Source organism: Thunnus maccoyii, chromosome 5 (assembly GCF_910596095.1).
Source record: "Thunnus maccoyii chromosome 5, fThuMac1.1, whole genome shotgun sequence".
NCBI classification, from domain to species: domain Eukaryota; kingdom Metazoa; phylum Chordata; class Actinopteri; order Scombriformes; family Scombridae; genus Thunnus; species Thunnus maccoyii.
In genome coordinates this window covers 2,731,024-2,746,984 of record NC_056537.1, presented here as the reverse complement: position 1 = coordinate 2,746,984, position 15,961 = coordinate 2,731,024, and the positions used below count along the sequence as shown (strand labels likewise).

The 15,961-nt window shown below is 38.5% G+C and overlaps 1 protein-coding gene and 1 long non-coding RNA gene across 2 annotated transcripts; one reads left to right on the top strand and one right to left on the bottom strand.

Annotated features, from left to right (window-relative positions):
- The first annotated feature begins 736 nt into the window (after positions 1–736).
- LOC121896824 (acyl-coenzyme A thioesterase 5-like) lies at positions 737–15,773 on the top strand. Its single transcript, XM_042410857.1, has 11 exons — positions 737–933; positions 2,631–2,832; positions 4,300–4,399; positions 4,493–4,683; positions 7,600–7,769; positions 9,599–9,718; positions 10,597–10,679; positions 12,142–12,235; positions 12,437–12,517; positions 14,191–14,332; positions 14,442–15,773. The coding sequence occupies exons 2-11, from the start codon at positions 2,637–2,639 to the stop codon at positions 14,576–14,578; spliced, it is 1,314 nt and encodes a 437-aa protein (XP_042266791.1). The 5' UTR covers positions 737–933; positions 2,631–2,636; the 3' UTR covers positions 14,579–15,773.
- Positions 5,923–9,582, bottom strand: LOC121896835. Its single transcript, XR_006096123.1, has 3 exons — positions 9,271–9,582; positions 6,474–6,539; positions 5,923–6,240 (listed from the first exon to the last, which is right to left on the bottom strand). It is a non-coding gene; the product is annotated as an uncharacterized LOC121896835 (long non-coding RNA).
- Positions 15,774–15,961: the final 188 nt, after the last annotated feature.

The window sequence follows — 15,961 nt, the reverse complement described above, 5'->3', positions numbered from 1 at the left end:
TAAGGATAAATTGGATAATTCTATGAATTTACAAAAGAATACTGTATGAAACAAGCCATTATTTAAATTAGGTAATTTTAAAGTATTTCTGCAATGTTTTTCATTGTTTTGTGCACATTTATACATTTATTTAGCATTCTAGCAATATTTTATGTTTTTTGTTTTTATTTTACAACAGTTGGACTGTAAAAATGCAGATAATGTCTACAGTAAATATCTGTTTTTTTTAAAAAAAAAATCTTTGTAGAATAACAAAAGTTTTTTTTTTTTTACTGTTATTTGACGGTAAGTGTTTGTTTTTGTTTTTTTTAACTTTTTTAACTTTTTTTTAAATTAAATTTAAAGTAAGAAAAACAGAAAGTTGCCTTAATTTTACATTCAGTAATAGGATGTGTATCATTTGTATTTTTACATAGAATTCAATGTAATGTAATATTCAAGACCATTAAGTAATTGAAAAATCCTGTTAAAAAACTATAAAATTCCATTATATTAATTTACAGATTACAGCCTTTATTTTATGGTGAATATTTTTAATAAAAAATCATTTACTGAGTTTTTAAGGCATTTACACTTGATGTAGAGAAAACAAAAAAAACTGTAAAATAATACAGTAAATTTCTGTGAAATAACTTTTTTTTTTTTACACTGTGGGCCATGCGGTAAGAATGAAGACTTGGATCTGCACGTGCCCTAGGGCCCCTAGCTTTTAAACACCTCAGTCTGAATCTGCAGTTTCTGTGGCTCTGTTGTGTACATACAGACTAATGTCAGCTGTGGGAGGAGTCTCACACTGTGAGGCTGAACATCATATGAAAAGGTTACATAAAGCTCAGGAGTTTTGTGTTTTATTCACATGAATCCAGCTGACAGACACCAAACCTGAAGACAACAGCAGTGAGTTCTGCATCTGCTCTAAGGTCTGCTTGTACAGTAAGTGGTTAAACACGTCACTGAAAGAATAAATATGCAATTTAAGGGAAAATGGGGCATGGAATTAATTGATTAATTATATTTGGGGGTTTGTGCAGAGATTGAGAAGATTAATATAGTTAAAAGGTGTTTTTAGGTACAATATGTTTGTCCTCCAATATGCACACATACCAGAGATTCCTCTGTGGTTATGTTGGAGACACAGTTAACCTGTGTTGATTTTGGCACCTAATTTTGATTTAGTCTTAGTCTTTCGATAATGTACATTACTTTTTGTCAACATTGAGTCATTTGATTGATTTTACTCAACAAAAACTAAAGCTGATATAGTTTTCGTCAGTGACATTCTCATTTTTGTCACACAAACTTTAAATTAGTCTTATAAGTAGTGTGATGTGAATTGGTGAAGATACCTTGATTGGACTGACAAGCGATGAACTAATGAGTGTCAGGTGTGACTGACTGCGCAGCTGTTGGACTCTGGAAAAGGGGAAGGGAAGAGCCGCATGCAAGTTTAGTATATATTTTAACTTGTATGTATTGTGTATTTTCTATTTGTATTTATTATAAGTATTTTGAGGCTACAGCTATGGCCATCTTCTGTACAGTTAACATGGTTACAGGTGGAAAAGGCACATTTTACTTGTTCACACACACAGTGTCCCACTTTCACACTACATACTATTACTATTCAGTATATACTAATCTTAATAGTATTTGGCATTTATAACAAGAAAGTGAAACTACTTCATTTCATACTAAGCAGGAAAGGATGCAATATGTGCAACTTCAGAGTGCTGCCGCCAGTTAAACCTAACAGAAAGACAGAAAAGTGTCTTCAAACATTCAATAGTTATTTTTTGTTTTCTGGGAACTGTTTCACTACCATCTATTAATTCCGTCTCACTGTGAGCAGCTCCTCAGTTCATTGATGTATTAACAATGTAAGTAAGCGAGTATATGTAGTGTTTCCAAGCTCAGTGTGAACATGAGCTACAGCTAATGTTAATGTCACTGACACATTGTATTTATATATAATATATATGTAACATATTGTCCAAATAAAGTCTCTTAAGTTTTGAAAATCTCATTCTGTTTTCAGAAGTTTGATTGGCATTCAAGATAATTCACAGTGCTGCTTTTCCACCATTTAAGGGCTTTTTTCAGCTACGCTCTGAGCAGATGAGCAGAACCTCTCGATCTGCTCTAAACTCAGACCTACACATCCCCCTGCAGCGGACTGCCTCTGCACAATCTGTTTTTTTTATTTACAGCCATCAAATATTGGAATATGCTTCCAGCTGAGATTAAAACTTTCAGACTTTCATTCTTTTTCCCGTGATGCAAAAAAATGGATATTAAGCAACCAGTCATGTCAACATTAATTTTACAGTGCTTCAGATTTTAAACTGTAATAATTTGTAATTCTATAGTTGTACTGGATGAATGTGCTGGTATTTATATTGTATGTAGAATTGTTAGGGTAATAGAGACTATGCAATGGTGTTACATGTAAATGAACATTTTTATTATCTGGTAATTGTTCTGTGTACCTGCCCAGGAACCGCAGATGGAAATAAGTTTATAGCTAAATCTGGCATAAATCTTTTCTTCTCATTTGAGATTTTTTTTTGTGTGTGCATGATCCTTGTTTAATAACGACTAATAAAGATTATTAAAGACTTGTTTGTGCCCAGCTCAGAATGGACAGGGAACAGTGTTGTGTGAAGCTGTCGGTCCAGCCGTCCAGAGGACTTGTGGATGAGAAGTTCACCGTCCTGGTCCAGCATGTCCCTCCTGGTTCCCAACTCACGGTCCACGCTCTGCACCAGTGTGAAGACGGACACACGTGGGAGGCGTTCGCTCACTACATCGCCAACGCCACCGGGACAGTGAACGGTACATGGTCCAAAATCTAGACCTGGAAAATACAGGATTTTTAATTTTTTATATTTAGACCTTTGTACAATAGGTTTGAGGAACTTCAAAAGGCAATTTAAAATGTCCTGGTTTTCTAACATTTGGCAATTGTTTAGTCTCTTTCTTTTATAGTAATATGGTATTATCCTTTAAGATGTTATTTAAAATAATGTTCAGCTGTAGACTGAGATGGTCTAGTGCAGTGGTTCCCGACCTTTCCTTAAAGGTCCAGTGTGTAGGATTTAGTGCCATTTAGGGTGGGATTGCAGATCGCAACCAACTGAATACCCCCACCTTTCCCTACCAAATGTGTAAGTGAACCTGTAGTTGCAACAAAACTTGCGAAAAGCCCTGTCTATAGCCAGTGTTTGATTTGTCTGTTCTGAGCTACTGTAGAAACATGGTGCAACATGGCAGCCCCATGAAAGAGGGCCTGTTCTCTATGTAGGTATAAAGGGCTCATTCTAAGGTAATAAAAACACAATTATTTTTATTTTCAGATGATCATACACTAATTAAAACATACTTATGAATATTATATTCCATTTCTGCCAGGTCTGTTCTGCTAGATGCCACTAAATTCTACGTACTGGTCCTTTAAAGGACCCTTACTGAGTAAACTGATGACTCCCGATGAAGTGACATATGTTATTGATATTTCATATTATATTCAAAGCATAACAATAGCAGTACAGAACAACTGTACATTAACCCAAGTAGTGTACGCAGTAATTGCAGGATGTTTGTGTAAAACTAGGAATTTGGATGAATTTTGAGCAGATTATTTCCTGTAAATATTTCAGTTCATCAGAAAAGAGTTTTCCATGTATTTTTAGAACTTTTTATAAAAGAGTTTTACTTGTGTTTTTAGTAACTTTTTATACAATTTTCTGTCTGTATTATTTTATTATTTTCTTCTTCTCCCTGACACTTGGCCATGGTTGTATTAGCTCTTCAGTTGTTTAAACTGTTTACTTTTCTAATGCAGGACGAGGCTGTTTAGCAGAGAGTGAAGGTTTTGTGAATATATCTTGTCTTCATGTCTTTACCTTAAGAGTTTTTGAAGTGTATACATTAATTAACAATCTAAACTCTAAAAATAACAATTACATTTCATTGTTTCTTCACAGAAATTAATGAAATGCTAAGAAACATTGTCTTACACCCCTTAAAATCAAGATGGCCTCATGACCCCCTGTAAAACTTTGGTGCCCCATCATGGCGGTTGGGGCCCCCAGGTTGGGAACCAGTGGTCTAGTGGACAGTTAGTTTTATGTCATACTGAGCACCAACCCAAATCGTCACGTTCATTCACAACAAAAACTGGGAGTTTGGAGAAAGATGTTCAGTTTTGAAATGTTTAACCTTGACACAAGCAATACAGATTAAAACTGATCATTTAAGTTCAAATTTAGAAGAATCTAATAGTTGTTTGTACCCTCATAGTTTCAGAGGATCTCAGTCTGGGTGGGACATATTCTGGGGTTGAACCGATGGGTCTGCTCTGGAGCCTCAGACCAGTTCCAGGCAGCAAACCTGGGCTCAGGTAGGCCAACTGGACCAGAGCTGTTCAGATGATCCCAATAAATACAGAATCAATTATCAGTATCAGAGCTGACTCTTTCCCATCATCCCTCAGGATGAGGAAGATGAACGTCCAGACTCCCATGGAGATCAGGATCTCGGTGTACCAAGGTCACCCAACTGAAGGCTTCATAACTCAGGTGCCGCTGGCCAGGGAGTTGGTGGAGCGCTGGTACATGGCGCCCGGCGTCCGCAGGGTCCCGATCACAGAGGGTGGACTCACTGCGACCCTCTTCCTGCCCTCAGGTAGGACCAGAGGAGAGTCTGAAGGGAGGTTTCAGGTCTGACAGTCTGAGCACCACAGATCAATGACATCAGTTCACTGCTGCAGCAGAAGTGAGATGAGATGTTAGGAAGGGCTAGCAGGAGGCGTGGAGGTATAGTCTGAAAATGTGATTATGATACTTTTGTCATCCTGTTTGTTCATGCTGTATTTCTGTAACTTTGCTCTCTTGGTCATTTCTGTACACACAACATCTATCACTCCTCTGTTACTCTTTCTGAGCTTTCTTCCATTTTTTCCCTCTTTTTTTAGGGAGTTGTTCTTTATTTGAATGGAGGGTCTAAGGACAGAGGATGTCGTATTGCAAATCTGTTACTTTTGATATTGGGCAATACGAATAAAAACACTTTATAATACAGCCCGTGAACACGTGAGTAACAATTGAGGATTTAGAGTGCAACTTCCCAATATTTACCATGTAATTTCCTGGAACTTATGGTGTAACTTCCTCGTATGAATCAGTACATATGTATATGGATGAAGTACAAATGTTTTTGCCAATTGCTCATGGCGGTTATGAAAATCATTTTTTTATGCATGTGTGTTTGGCAGACAGGCAGGCTTCACCCACACTCCAGGGAATTATTATGCTTATGTCTTCTGCTTCATTGTATGAATTTGAATAAGAACAAGTCGAAAAATGGGTCTGTACTTTTGAAAATTAGCTCCCAGCAGCCATGTTGGTTCAGCACTGCAGCAGCTCATAATGGGCAAACTTACCTCTCTCAAGTGCACAGCTATGGGGGGCTTGTATTGTCATCCGAGGATGGAACAAATAATACAGCAATGTAATAACAAACATAGTATATCTATCATTGCACAATACTATGGTATGCAGGTAAGGATTTTATTCTTTAATTAAACAGACACCACAAGGTATGTACTGCATACATACCTTGTGGTTACATACATAAGCATAATAATTCCCTGGAGCATGGGTGAAGCTTGCTTGCCTACCAAACATACATGTATAAACAATGATTTTCATAACTGTCATTACCTATAATTACCAGCTGCCAGTTCCTGTTGGCGAGACCAGCACCTGCTACAATTCACTAGCTTGTAGGAACTAGTTTTTGGTTTAAAGTTCTTTACAAAGGAAGTGCCATGCCTGGCTTGTCAAATGTCTTTAAAAATGTACTTTAAAACACACATTCTCTAACATATTTATTTGCAGCAAGATGCATGTTTTGTCTACAATATACCACCTAATGCTATTTAGAAAAAAAACTGTTGAATTCTTTGAAAATCTCTATTTTGTGTTTCAGTCATTTCGCCATCAAACATCTGAAGTAGAACAAGCAAAATTAATCTTGTACAGAAATCATTTTCCAGGATTTTTAGGGACATATTCAGTAACTTACAGTACGTACATGTTGGTTGTTACTCACAGTGGGTCATCTTAAAATGATTCAAACTGGACAAACTGACTGACTGATGGCCTGTCAGCTGGATCCATTGGAGGAGTAGAAACTGGAGAGCCAGGTGTGGTGGTAGGCACTGCTCTAAATCTGGAGGATCTTATAATGCAAGACAATCTGTAAGAGGTTGATGCCATCTGCTCTTAAAAAGTGACTTAGATAAGATGTCTGTTCAACACCAGCACCTTTGGAGATGGCTTCATAATGTTGCTCAATCGTTAGAAACAGGTGTTACAGACATGACAGATTTTATTTATGAGCAATGAACAGGGCACTACAGCAAGTGTGAAATGTAGCTATTGCTATAGGTTTAACTAAAAGGCATAACTTACCAGCATTATCATCTTCTTGGGTGACATGACCCCATTTTGCAGCAGGGGTAGAGGTGGTTGATGGACCTGCAATGAAATAAAAAAAATGAATTAAACACTTGCTTATTTTTTAAAATGCAGAGGGCTATTATTTTACGCTCCCTTTATACACACCAATCATGCACTTTAATAGTGCTCCTGGAAAGGAGATGTGAAGAGTAAGTTATTAATGTTAGCCCTTTAGAGGCAGAGGCCAAACTGGGCCTATTTCTGCCTAAACTTGTATTGTTCTGTTAAATGCTTTATAACACCAGATGTGAACATCACAGCTCCATAGATAATGTTAGACAGATAATGGATAGATGATGACTTAAATGATAATGATAGATTATGGCTTAATTTAAAGAAGACACTTGAGCCATTAAATTTATTAACTTTAATCATTGACTTTTATCATTTCCATGAGTAACACTTTATAATAGGTCCAGCCATGCAGGTTTTGACCTTGTCTTGTTTTGTCAGACATCGTAACAGTCTCTGACCCTGTGATGAGTGACGATGCACACACTGACACTGACACACATCACAGCGGTTCAGGATCAGGCAAGCCTTGAGCGAGCCTGACCCCCCCCCCCCCCCCCCCTCTCCCTCTAGGGGGCCCTTTGTTGGCCACAGGGCCCTATGCCACTGTAAAGCTCTGCACGTTCAATAAAATTTGATTGAGGTCCAACCATGTTTGTGTCTAAAGCAACAACAACCAAAAAATGCACTTAAGTACTATTAAGTACTATTCTTTCATCACCACCTGATCTGGCATCTCAGCCCAGAACAGGTACACCAGCATGGCCATGCTGGTCTGCATCCATCTGACCAGTCACACCAGCATGGCCATGCTGGTCTGCCATCAACTGACCAGTTACACCAGCACTACCAACCTGGCTGCTCACCTCTCAGCCAGCTACACAAAACCGGTCTACCAGCTGATCACCAGTTAAATCAGCTTGAACAAGCTGGCCCACCAAGTAAATCCAGCAAGACCAGCAAATGACCAGCTAAGGTTTGAAGCTGGTTCTATCTGGATTTTACAGCAGGAAAACCTCCATCATCATGTACAGTAAACTGTTTTTGGTGTTTGACTCATCTGAAGGACCTGGACCTTTCCCCGGCCTTCTGGACCTGTGGGGGGGTGAAGGGCATTTGTTGGAGTACCGTGCTGCGCTGCTGGCCTCTCGTGGCTTTGCCTCCCTGACCCTTGACTACCTGACTCCTAAAATCGCCTCGGAAACTGGAAAGATGGTGGACAACCAGTACTTTGAGGTAAACCTGATAAATGTCCCAAATGACATATTCTAATATACAAAACATTAATTCAATGATCTGTCCAAAAAATACACCAAAATAAGATTTTGTAAAAAGCTCAATAACAAGCTTACAGACGCACAGCTCTGACATATCATCACCTTATAGAGTTTTTGTAGCTAAGATGTTAGCAGACAGCAGACACAGAGCAACATGAACATTGTCCCATTGGAGTCATGTTTTTGTCCATGTGATAAATGTGAGTCTGTAAGTTTCTGCCGAAGCAGAGTGTTCATTTTTATTTCCTTCCCCGATCCTTTGAGGTGTATGAAGCTTAAACATTAAAACATTGCAACAGTCTCTGATCCATCATTTGAGTTTTAAGATTCAAGAAAGTCAAGATTCAAGAAAAATGTACAGAATCTGAAAGAGAAAACTACATCGAACAACTACATTAAACTTAAAGAACGGTTCATGGTTTTCCAGTGTTTCTGCAAACAGTCAGGTGTCCATATGAACAGTGAAAGAGGTTTTCCTCGCTGTAATCATGAACAGGAGGAATGATTACAGCAAGAAAAACGTATTTTAGAGTTCATTTCAGCTCTGTTTTGCTGTTTTGCGAAACCGTCCTTCAGGGAGTTTCTGAAATTCATTCAGACAGGTCTGTCAGGACTGTGTTTTGGCATTTAGTACCTACTTCGTTTGTTGCCCTGAGCTAATGACTAACTAATGCTCTCATATTGACTTTGACTTTGTTCAAACAGTTTGATTTCAATATTCATAGCAGCACACAAAGTTCTTCCTCTGACTGATGGTACTTGGTAAGATAAGAGATGAGTTATGAGTCAGGTTAGCTTACATTATTAGAGACAGAAATCTTTTACGCCCTGGAGGAAAACTTCTTCTCACAGCCTGCACATGAAAATGTCTCACAGATACATGCGACATGCAAACAACATACATTTTAACATGGACAGATGTGCGCCCACATTTATCCTCTCACAGTTACATGAAATCCTGAGGATCCTGGGGAAAATGCCTTACAAGACATTAAAAAGTCTTGTACCATAGCTACTGAAGAAGTCGGGATTCTGATTGGTTTGAGGGTGTGGATCAACTCTTAGTAACCATACAGTTTAACTGGACAACTATGATGTAATGTTTGGTCTGGACTTATTTTATTACATTATCCATCACCTCTGTTATATTTCAGATTCATATCTACTTGATTTGACTCATTTGGATGCTGTAGCTTCATATTAGCTTCAGATAAACTTTTAAATACATTTTTGCACAGAAGGAGGACTGTGGATTTTGTCCCCCATCACTTCCATTGTAAGTGCATTATGAAGGGATCTTCTAATGGTCAGTATGAACAGGAGGAATGATTACAGCAAGAAAAACATGTTTCAATGTTCATGTGGGCTCCTGACTGTTGTTTTAAGACACAGTTGAAAAATTAATTCGTCCTCTAAAGCAAGGAAACGTTATTGCAAAACTTTAGTCAGCTGACACTCACCTGAGGAAAGCTGAGAGTCAAAGATCACATCCAGATTATAGCAGCCTGCTTCACATCAAACGACCGGCTGCCAAGACATGATAAGAGCTGGTTTATGGAAATGTGTGGCCAATAAAAACTGTTTTGTGAAATCTAACATGAATGTCTGATAAACAGACTAAACTACAAACCAGCTGTGACCATCTGAAATGCAGAAACATGTCGAGTGTTTTACCCTCTACAATAGTGCGGGCAAGCTTGATTGGAATGTTAATATAAATACTAATGGTGTGAAGTATGAGAATCCATGCAATCAAAACTTATAATTTGTTGTGTTTTCTTGCTGCAGAAAGCTTTCCAAGTCCTGCAGCAGCATCCTCAGGTCCTCGGCAGCAGGATCGCCATGATGGGCCTCTCCCTCGGCGCCAGTTTCACACTCAAAATGGCCGCTTACTCCGAGGTTATAAAGGTAAAATTCATGATCTTCATGCAGCTCTGCTTGTTCAAAGATCCCCTCCTAGACAGAAAAACTGTGCTTTGACTCGTAATTTGTCAAAGAAACCAGAAAATATTCACATTCACAGCTGGTCAGTGTTGTGAATTTTCATGTCAAAGTTGAACTCCATTTAAATTAAGTAATCTCAGACTGAAATGTAATTGTTATAATTTTGATGTGTCCCTTTGTGGTGTTTCTGCTCAGTTTTATGCCTGCTCCTGAAGCTCTAAGCTAAGTCAAGTCAAGTCAGTTTATCTATAGAGCACATTTGAAAACAACAAAACTTGACCAAAGTGCTTTAGAGAGAGATACAACCAAATAAAAACGCATACGAATCAAGGGGAAAATTAATACAAGTTTGGAATAAAATAAATAAATATAGGATCTAAATCCTAAGAAGACAACAGCAGTGCAAAGAGAACATATAATAAATAGAGGGGCTAAAGATCAATAAATAAAAAGTGTGAGCAGTCATGTCTTCATGGTGAGTATTAGTGGAAAAATCACCTCTGGATTTTAACTGGGAGCACTGAATGACGAACAGTGATTGGTCAGCAGATCTGAGGGGATGAAGGCTGAAGAATGAAATGAAAAGCTAAAGCCAGTCCATGCAGTGCTTTAAAAACAAATAAAAGATTCCTAAAATCTATTCTGTATTTGACTGGTAACCAGTGAAGAGAGGAGTCGCGCTGCTGCATTACAAATAATTGTATTTTACACATTGCTGTTTGTCATTTTGTGTAGTTTTTCTGTTCTCTGTAAACACTTGTATATGTAATGTGTGTGTGTGTGTGTGTGTGTGTGTGTGTGTGTGTGTGTGTGTGTGTGTGTGTGTGTGTGTGGTCTCTCAGCTCAGCAGTGTGGTGTGCATTAATGGGACTCATGTGCAGCCAGTCGATGGATCTGTGGAAGAAATGCTGGAATACTTTAGAAGGTAAGTTGATCTGTTGTCAGTTACTTTGTCATTTATGTTCAACAGCTCAACAACTACAGATATCATTCCTGCTCCCCAGAGAATGAACTTTAAATTTGAATGACCCCATGATGTTTCCTCTAGCGCAGTAGTACTCATACACAAGTCTTTGAGGTCCACTGCATCAAAAGTCCACATCCCTATTGCCAGAATAAAACGCTGGCATTGTACGTTGCTGCAAACTGCAGATATGTTGAATGTCTACGTTTCAATGTTGGCCTTTATCAGTTCAATAATTATGTTTTATGATGTAACAATGCTGTGGTTAAGGTCTGGTAGGGTTTAGGCACAAAAACCACTTGGTTAGGGATCATGGTTTGAGTTAAAATACAAAAAAACGGCTGCAAATGTCCCAACGTCTCGCTAAAATACCCACTTTTGTCGGTTGAAAGGAGAAGCAGGCAGTAGTCTCCAGGTGGTCTCGAACACTGCTCTCTGCTGTTTTGATGGTTTTCCAACATTCTTCCATCTGTTTTCCTAACCATCCACCAACCCTTCCTCCTCCAAATAAAGTCAGCTCATATAGATGTCATCTGAACTATGTCACTTTAGAAATGTTGATATGATACGTATTAAATGTATTGAAACGTAGAGATTCAACGTATTCGTCGTTTGCAGAAACATACAATGCCAACATTTTATTCTGGCAACAAGGCTGAAGTCCATCAAGGCTGCATTACATGATGATATTTTAACACAAAAACTCCAGACATATGTGCATGAACAGAGGTGACACCTTCATTGTGTAACCGAGTCCTTAAACCTGGACCATACAGGCTGACATTCACACCCACTTCATGCAGTGATTGTTGAGCTGTGCAGAGGTGAGTCAGGGTTTGAACTTCTCTCTCTGCTCTTCTTCATTCTTAGCACAACTACTTCTGTCACTTTTTATGTGAGAGTGAAACACTAGTAATGTCTTCCAGGAGAGACTGTCTGACAATATGCTCCGTCATTCCCCCCATGATGGTCGGCTTTTCACTCCATCTTTAAGTGTGGCCGTTCAGAACAGCATTTGATTTCCGGTGTGATCGTGCAACATGTTGTAAGAAGCAGTTCTGATCGACTGTAAATCAACACTTACTTTTTCAGCAGGAGCTCCTACATCTGACAACGATCTTATTAACTGTGGCGACTTGCGGGCAGCTGAAAGATGACAGTTGAGGTGATGTGACAGTGATGTATCACTCAAAAGCAGTCCGGGTCAGGTTGCAGTGAAAATGTTTTAATTTAAAATAAAATTTAATTAAATCGCACCACACTCAGGACAAACTATATATTTTTTAGCTCCACTGGAAATGCTGTAAGGACACAAACAGATTAGTTTGTCCGAGTCGCCAATAATTCAAGTATGTGTTGAGTCAGAACTGAGTCAGTTGAACTTTTTTGAGTCTCTTTTTGGGTTTGTTTTCTGTCCAATCAGTAACGCTGAGAAGACTCGCTTCAACGAGGAGAACCAGGTGATCTGGCGAGATCTGCCGCTGCCCATCCCCACCGACCCTGAACTCAAAGTGGACGTGAGTTCAATCAGACAGAATGTCTCTTTTTATTGTTTTACAATCAGTATCCTCTCTTTTTGATGACAGTTTATTTGATAGTGCAACACATCACAGCGTATCCAAATTGGTTTTCTTTTTTGGGGAGGAGGTTTCTTACAACTTGTTCTGGTGTGCTTGTATTATTATGCATATTTTTTTCTTTTTAATATCTCTGAGCAGGTGGGACGACTGCAGTGTCCTGTGATGTTGGTCGTAGCGGAGGACGATCAGAACTGGCCGGCGTCCGAGTCTGCTCAGGACGTGAGTTTACTTTCATGACAACATCCTGAGTAACAAATCTGGTGCAGAGGATTAAAGTCAGATTAGGAAGCAGGACGACAGAAGTTGGATGAAACAGATTTTACAAGGATATATGGAATTCCAAAATGGCTAATATTAGGTAAATAATAAGACATTATAAAATAAATAATTGTGTGTATGTAAATGAACCAATAAATTGTGAAGTTATTCAATAGCTTTTAAAACTCAGCTAATTCATTTTTATTTTCATAGTAGTGAACAAAACGATTTTAAATAAACCAAAGCTGTAATTGTAAAAATAAACCTTTTCAAAAAAACAACCGAAAATAAATTTGCAACAAATTAATGAACATGATCTTAAACTGGTGGTCTGGGGCTACGGGAGGGTTCAGGAGCAGCAGGGGCCAGTATGCGCGTTATGTATCGTGCGCTTTCACTTTACGAACGAGCAGATCCGTTTCCTTAGCAGAGAAGATGCGCCATCATAATAACAATCCGCCAAGGTGCAAGCGCATCTGGCTCTTAAAGGGAATGGGAGATGACACTCTGATTGGTTTATTGCATGTTAAGCTGAAAACACACCCATGATTAATTAGAAGACTATGGACAACCCCTTTGAACCATGCGCCTGGCGCAGCAACCGTTTTTCCACCCGTAAAATAGCAAAAGTGCATTTGGACACACCCTAAACGCACTTGCGCCATGCGCTTCAGACCGTGCACTTTAGATCGTTAAAACAGGGCCCATGTTGTTTTCTACTAGCATTAAGTGTTTGTTGTAATGCTTGCATGTCATTTTTCAAGAACGTGTGAAAAATAAAAGTATTGACACAGTCAATGCTAAGTTTAATGTAAAGCAATTTTTTGGTTCCAAGACCTTTGTCAGACATTAAACTCACAATATTAAACTGGAGCCACAACAACTGCAACTTCCACAATCGTAAAACTAATTACATGTCTTTATTTATTATTCAGCGGCAAAAGTAGCGTTTCCACATTAAAGTGTCAGTTTTGACTCTTCACAGAACAATCTACTCCCATTCCACAAAAAACAAACGTGTCCATCTACTATGATTGTGTCGTGTTGGTGTTGTTTGAATTGAACTCTCCAGTTAATTTCTCAGAGAAGTTGGTTGGTTAAATTACCTCAGCTTCAACTAGTTCTCCAGTTATTACACTATCATGAGCATTTCACCATCAGTCATTCATAATTTATAGTTCACCATTCAGAACATATTACACTCATTCTGGTTGATTATTCATTTATCTGTTTGCACTGATACCTCATTTATTCCCTTGTTCATCATTTTAGTTCAATAAATATGGATTTATCAGCATGTCGTTGTCTGTGGCTTCAATGTAAAGCAGAGAATTAGATCCCTGCATCATAACACACTACTTCAGACGTGAGATTGATAAAAAGTGGTTCTGTGTGTCATCTCAGGGGGGTGGTGCTCCTGTCACGAGGTTTATTAATAAATGTATGTTCCTGCATCTCAAAGGATGTTTTCCAGATTAAAGACCGGTTTGGATTTAATTCTATAATTCCAAACATGTCATTTAGAATCTCACAGTAACTGAGGTGTTGGAATTGAGTGTGTTCTGTTCATTTACAAATCATATCCAAGCCATGTCACAAATATGAGATAATGTTTTGAACTTCCTGTTTTCCAGATGAAGGAGATGATGGAGCAGGCGGGGAACAGCCACCTGCTGACCATCCTTTCGTACCCAAATGCCGGTCACCTGATTGAACCTCCGTACACGCCGCACTTCAGAGCCAGCCCCTTCAAGACAGTCGACCGAGGCCAGACGTGTAAGTTCAGCTGTGGACAATAACAGAAACTTTCTGAATGATTCAAGGTTAATGTGCCAAATTCAGGACTTGAGTTTTGTGCTGTTTCTGTTTCCTGTTGTCTTTGCAGTCATGGCTCTGTGGGGCGGAGACACGGTGCCTCATGCTCGCGCTCAGGAAGACGCCTGGAGGAAGATGCTGGCCTTCCTGCAAGAGAATCTCTACGGCAGCACAAAGCGTGCTGCAACCTCATTATCACACCTGTGACAAGGCGACGACTACTGATTATAGAGTTGCAAAGTTATTTCAGGCTCCAGAAAGTGAATATCCTATTCACATTTTTCATAGACAACGTTGCATGACTTACAATTTGAACACTTCTACAGCTTTGATTGACATAAAACTCTCTTGGCTGAATCACTAGAACAAAAAACGTGAAACAAACAAAAAGGTGAAGATACAAACTTGTGTACATAAGAAATTTGCAGGAATAATTAAGTATGACTCCCAAGATCCATTTTGACAATCATAGTGTTTAACATTCTGTTTTATGAGCCACCGATGCTGCGTTATATATAACATCATATCTGAGTTATTGTAATTATGAATTTCCAACTTTTAGATAGTGTTCACGTTGGAATTATGACTGGAAGCTTTTCAGAAAGCTCCAATATATCCGACGTGGCTCTTAATAATGCAGAAGTGCCTGAAAACAAAACCAACATGGACATCAGCAAAAGACCTACATGCAATGTAATTAAACCCAAATTTAATAGATATGGTGTTATATGGTGACTCTATATGGTGTTATAGAGTCAGCCGATTTCAATTATTTCTTAAATGCCTGAATTGACTGCAGCATTAGAAATGCTTTAAGATAAGGGAAGATAATTTCAAAGTTTTGTTGTTTACAGGGGAGCTCAGGTCTCTTTTAAGGGAGGTAAACCAAACACTGGTTTTATAATGATAAAAAAAAAAACATAGAAACGCAGAAAATCACATTTGACTCACATTGCATTCATTTTTGGTCGAATAATTACTCAAAACAGAGATCTGTTCAGGAAGCTGTCATTAGTCTGTCAGTGTGCCATCAATATATGTCATAAGTTAAACATGTTCCAACAGTTTTTAGTGGATTTCCTCCCTTCAACACACGCACAGCTTTGAAAAAACACATTTTTGAGTGTCTGCTAAACACCATCTTTACTATATAACTGAAGCAAGTCAACTGTAATCAAAACATTGTCAAAGGGAGTGATGTTAAATGGAGAAACCTGACACACAGTTCTTATTGATACAGAGAAGGTGAGGTATGCTATCTTCTGTGAATTCATATCATACAATGCTGGTTTATCAAAGATCATTTATTGATCACTGATGTTGTACTTTGATGTTTTTCTGGAGTCAGAATGTCTGTATCACATAAATACAGTCATAAATAATAAAAACATCAACACTTCTTGTGGTAAAGATACTGGAGTCAACATGTAAAAGTTTCTGTAACAAGAAACCAAGTGGTGCCAGTGACATTAAACAACTCAAGTAATTTAAGCATAAAATTACACAAGAGGTCAGCGCAGCTAAACCTTTCCTTCAAACAAGATATGGAGCCTATTTTTCTGCCGGCGCAAGTCTTTTTTTTGCGTCTGT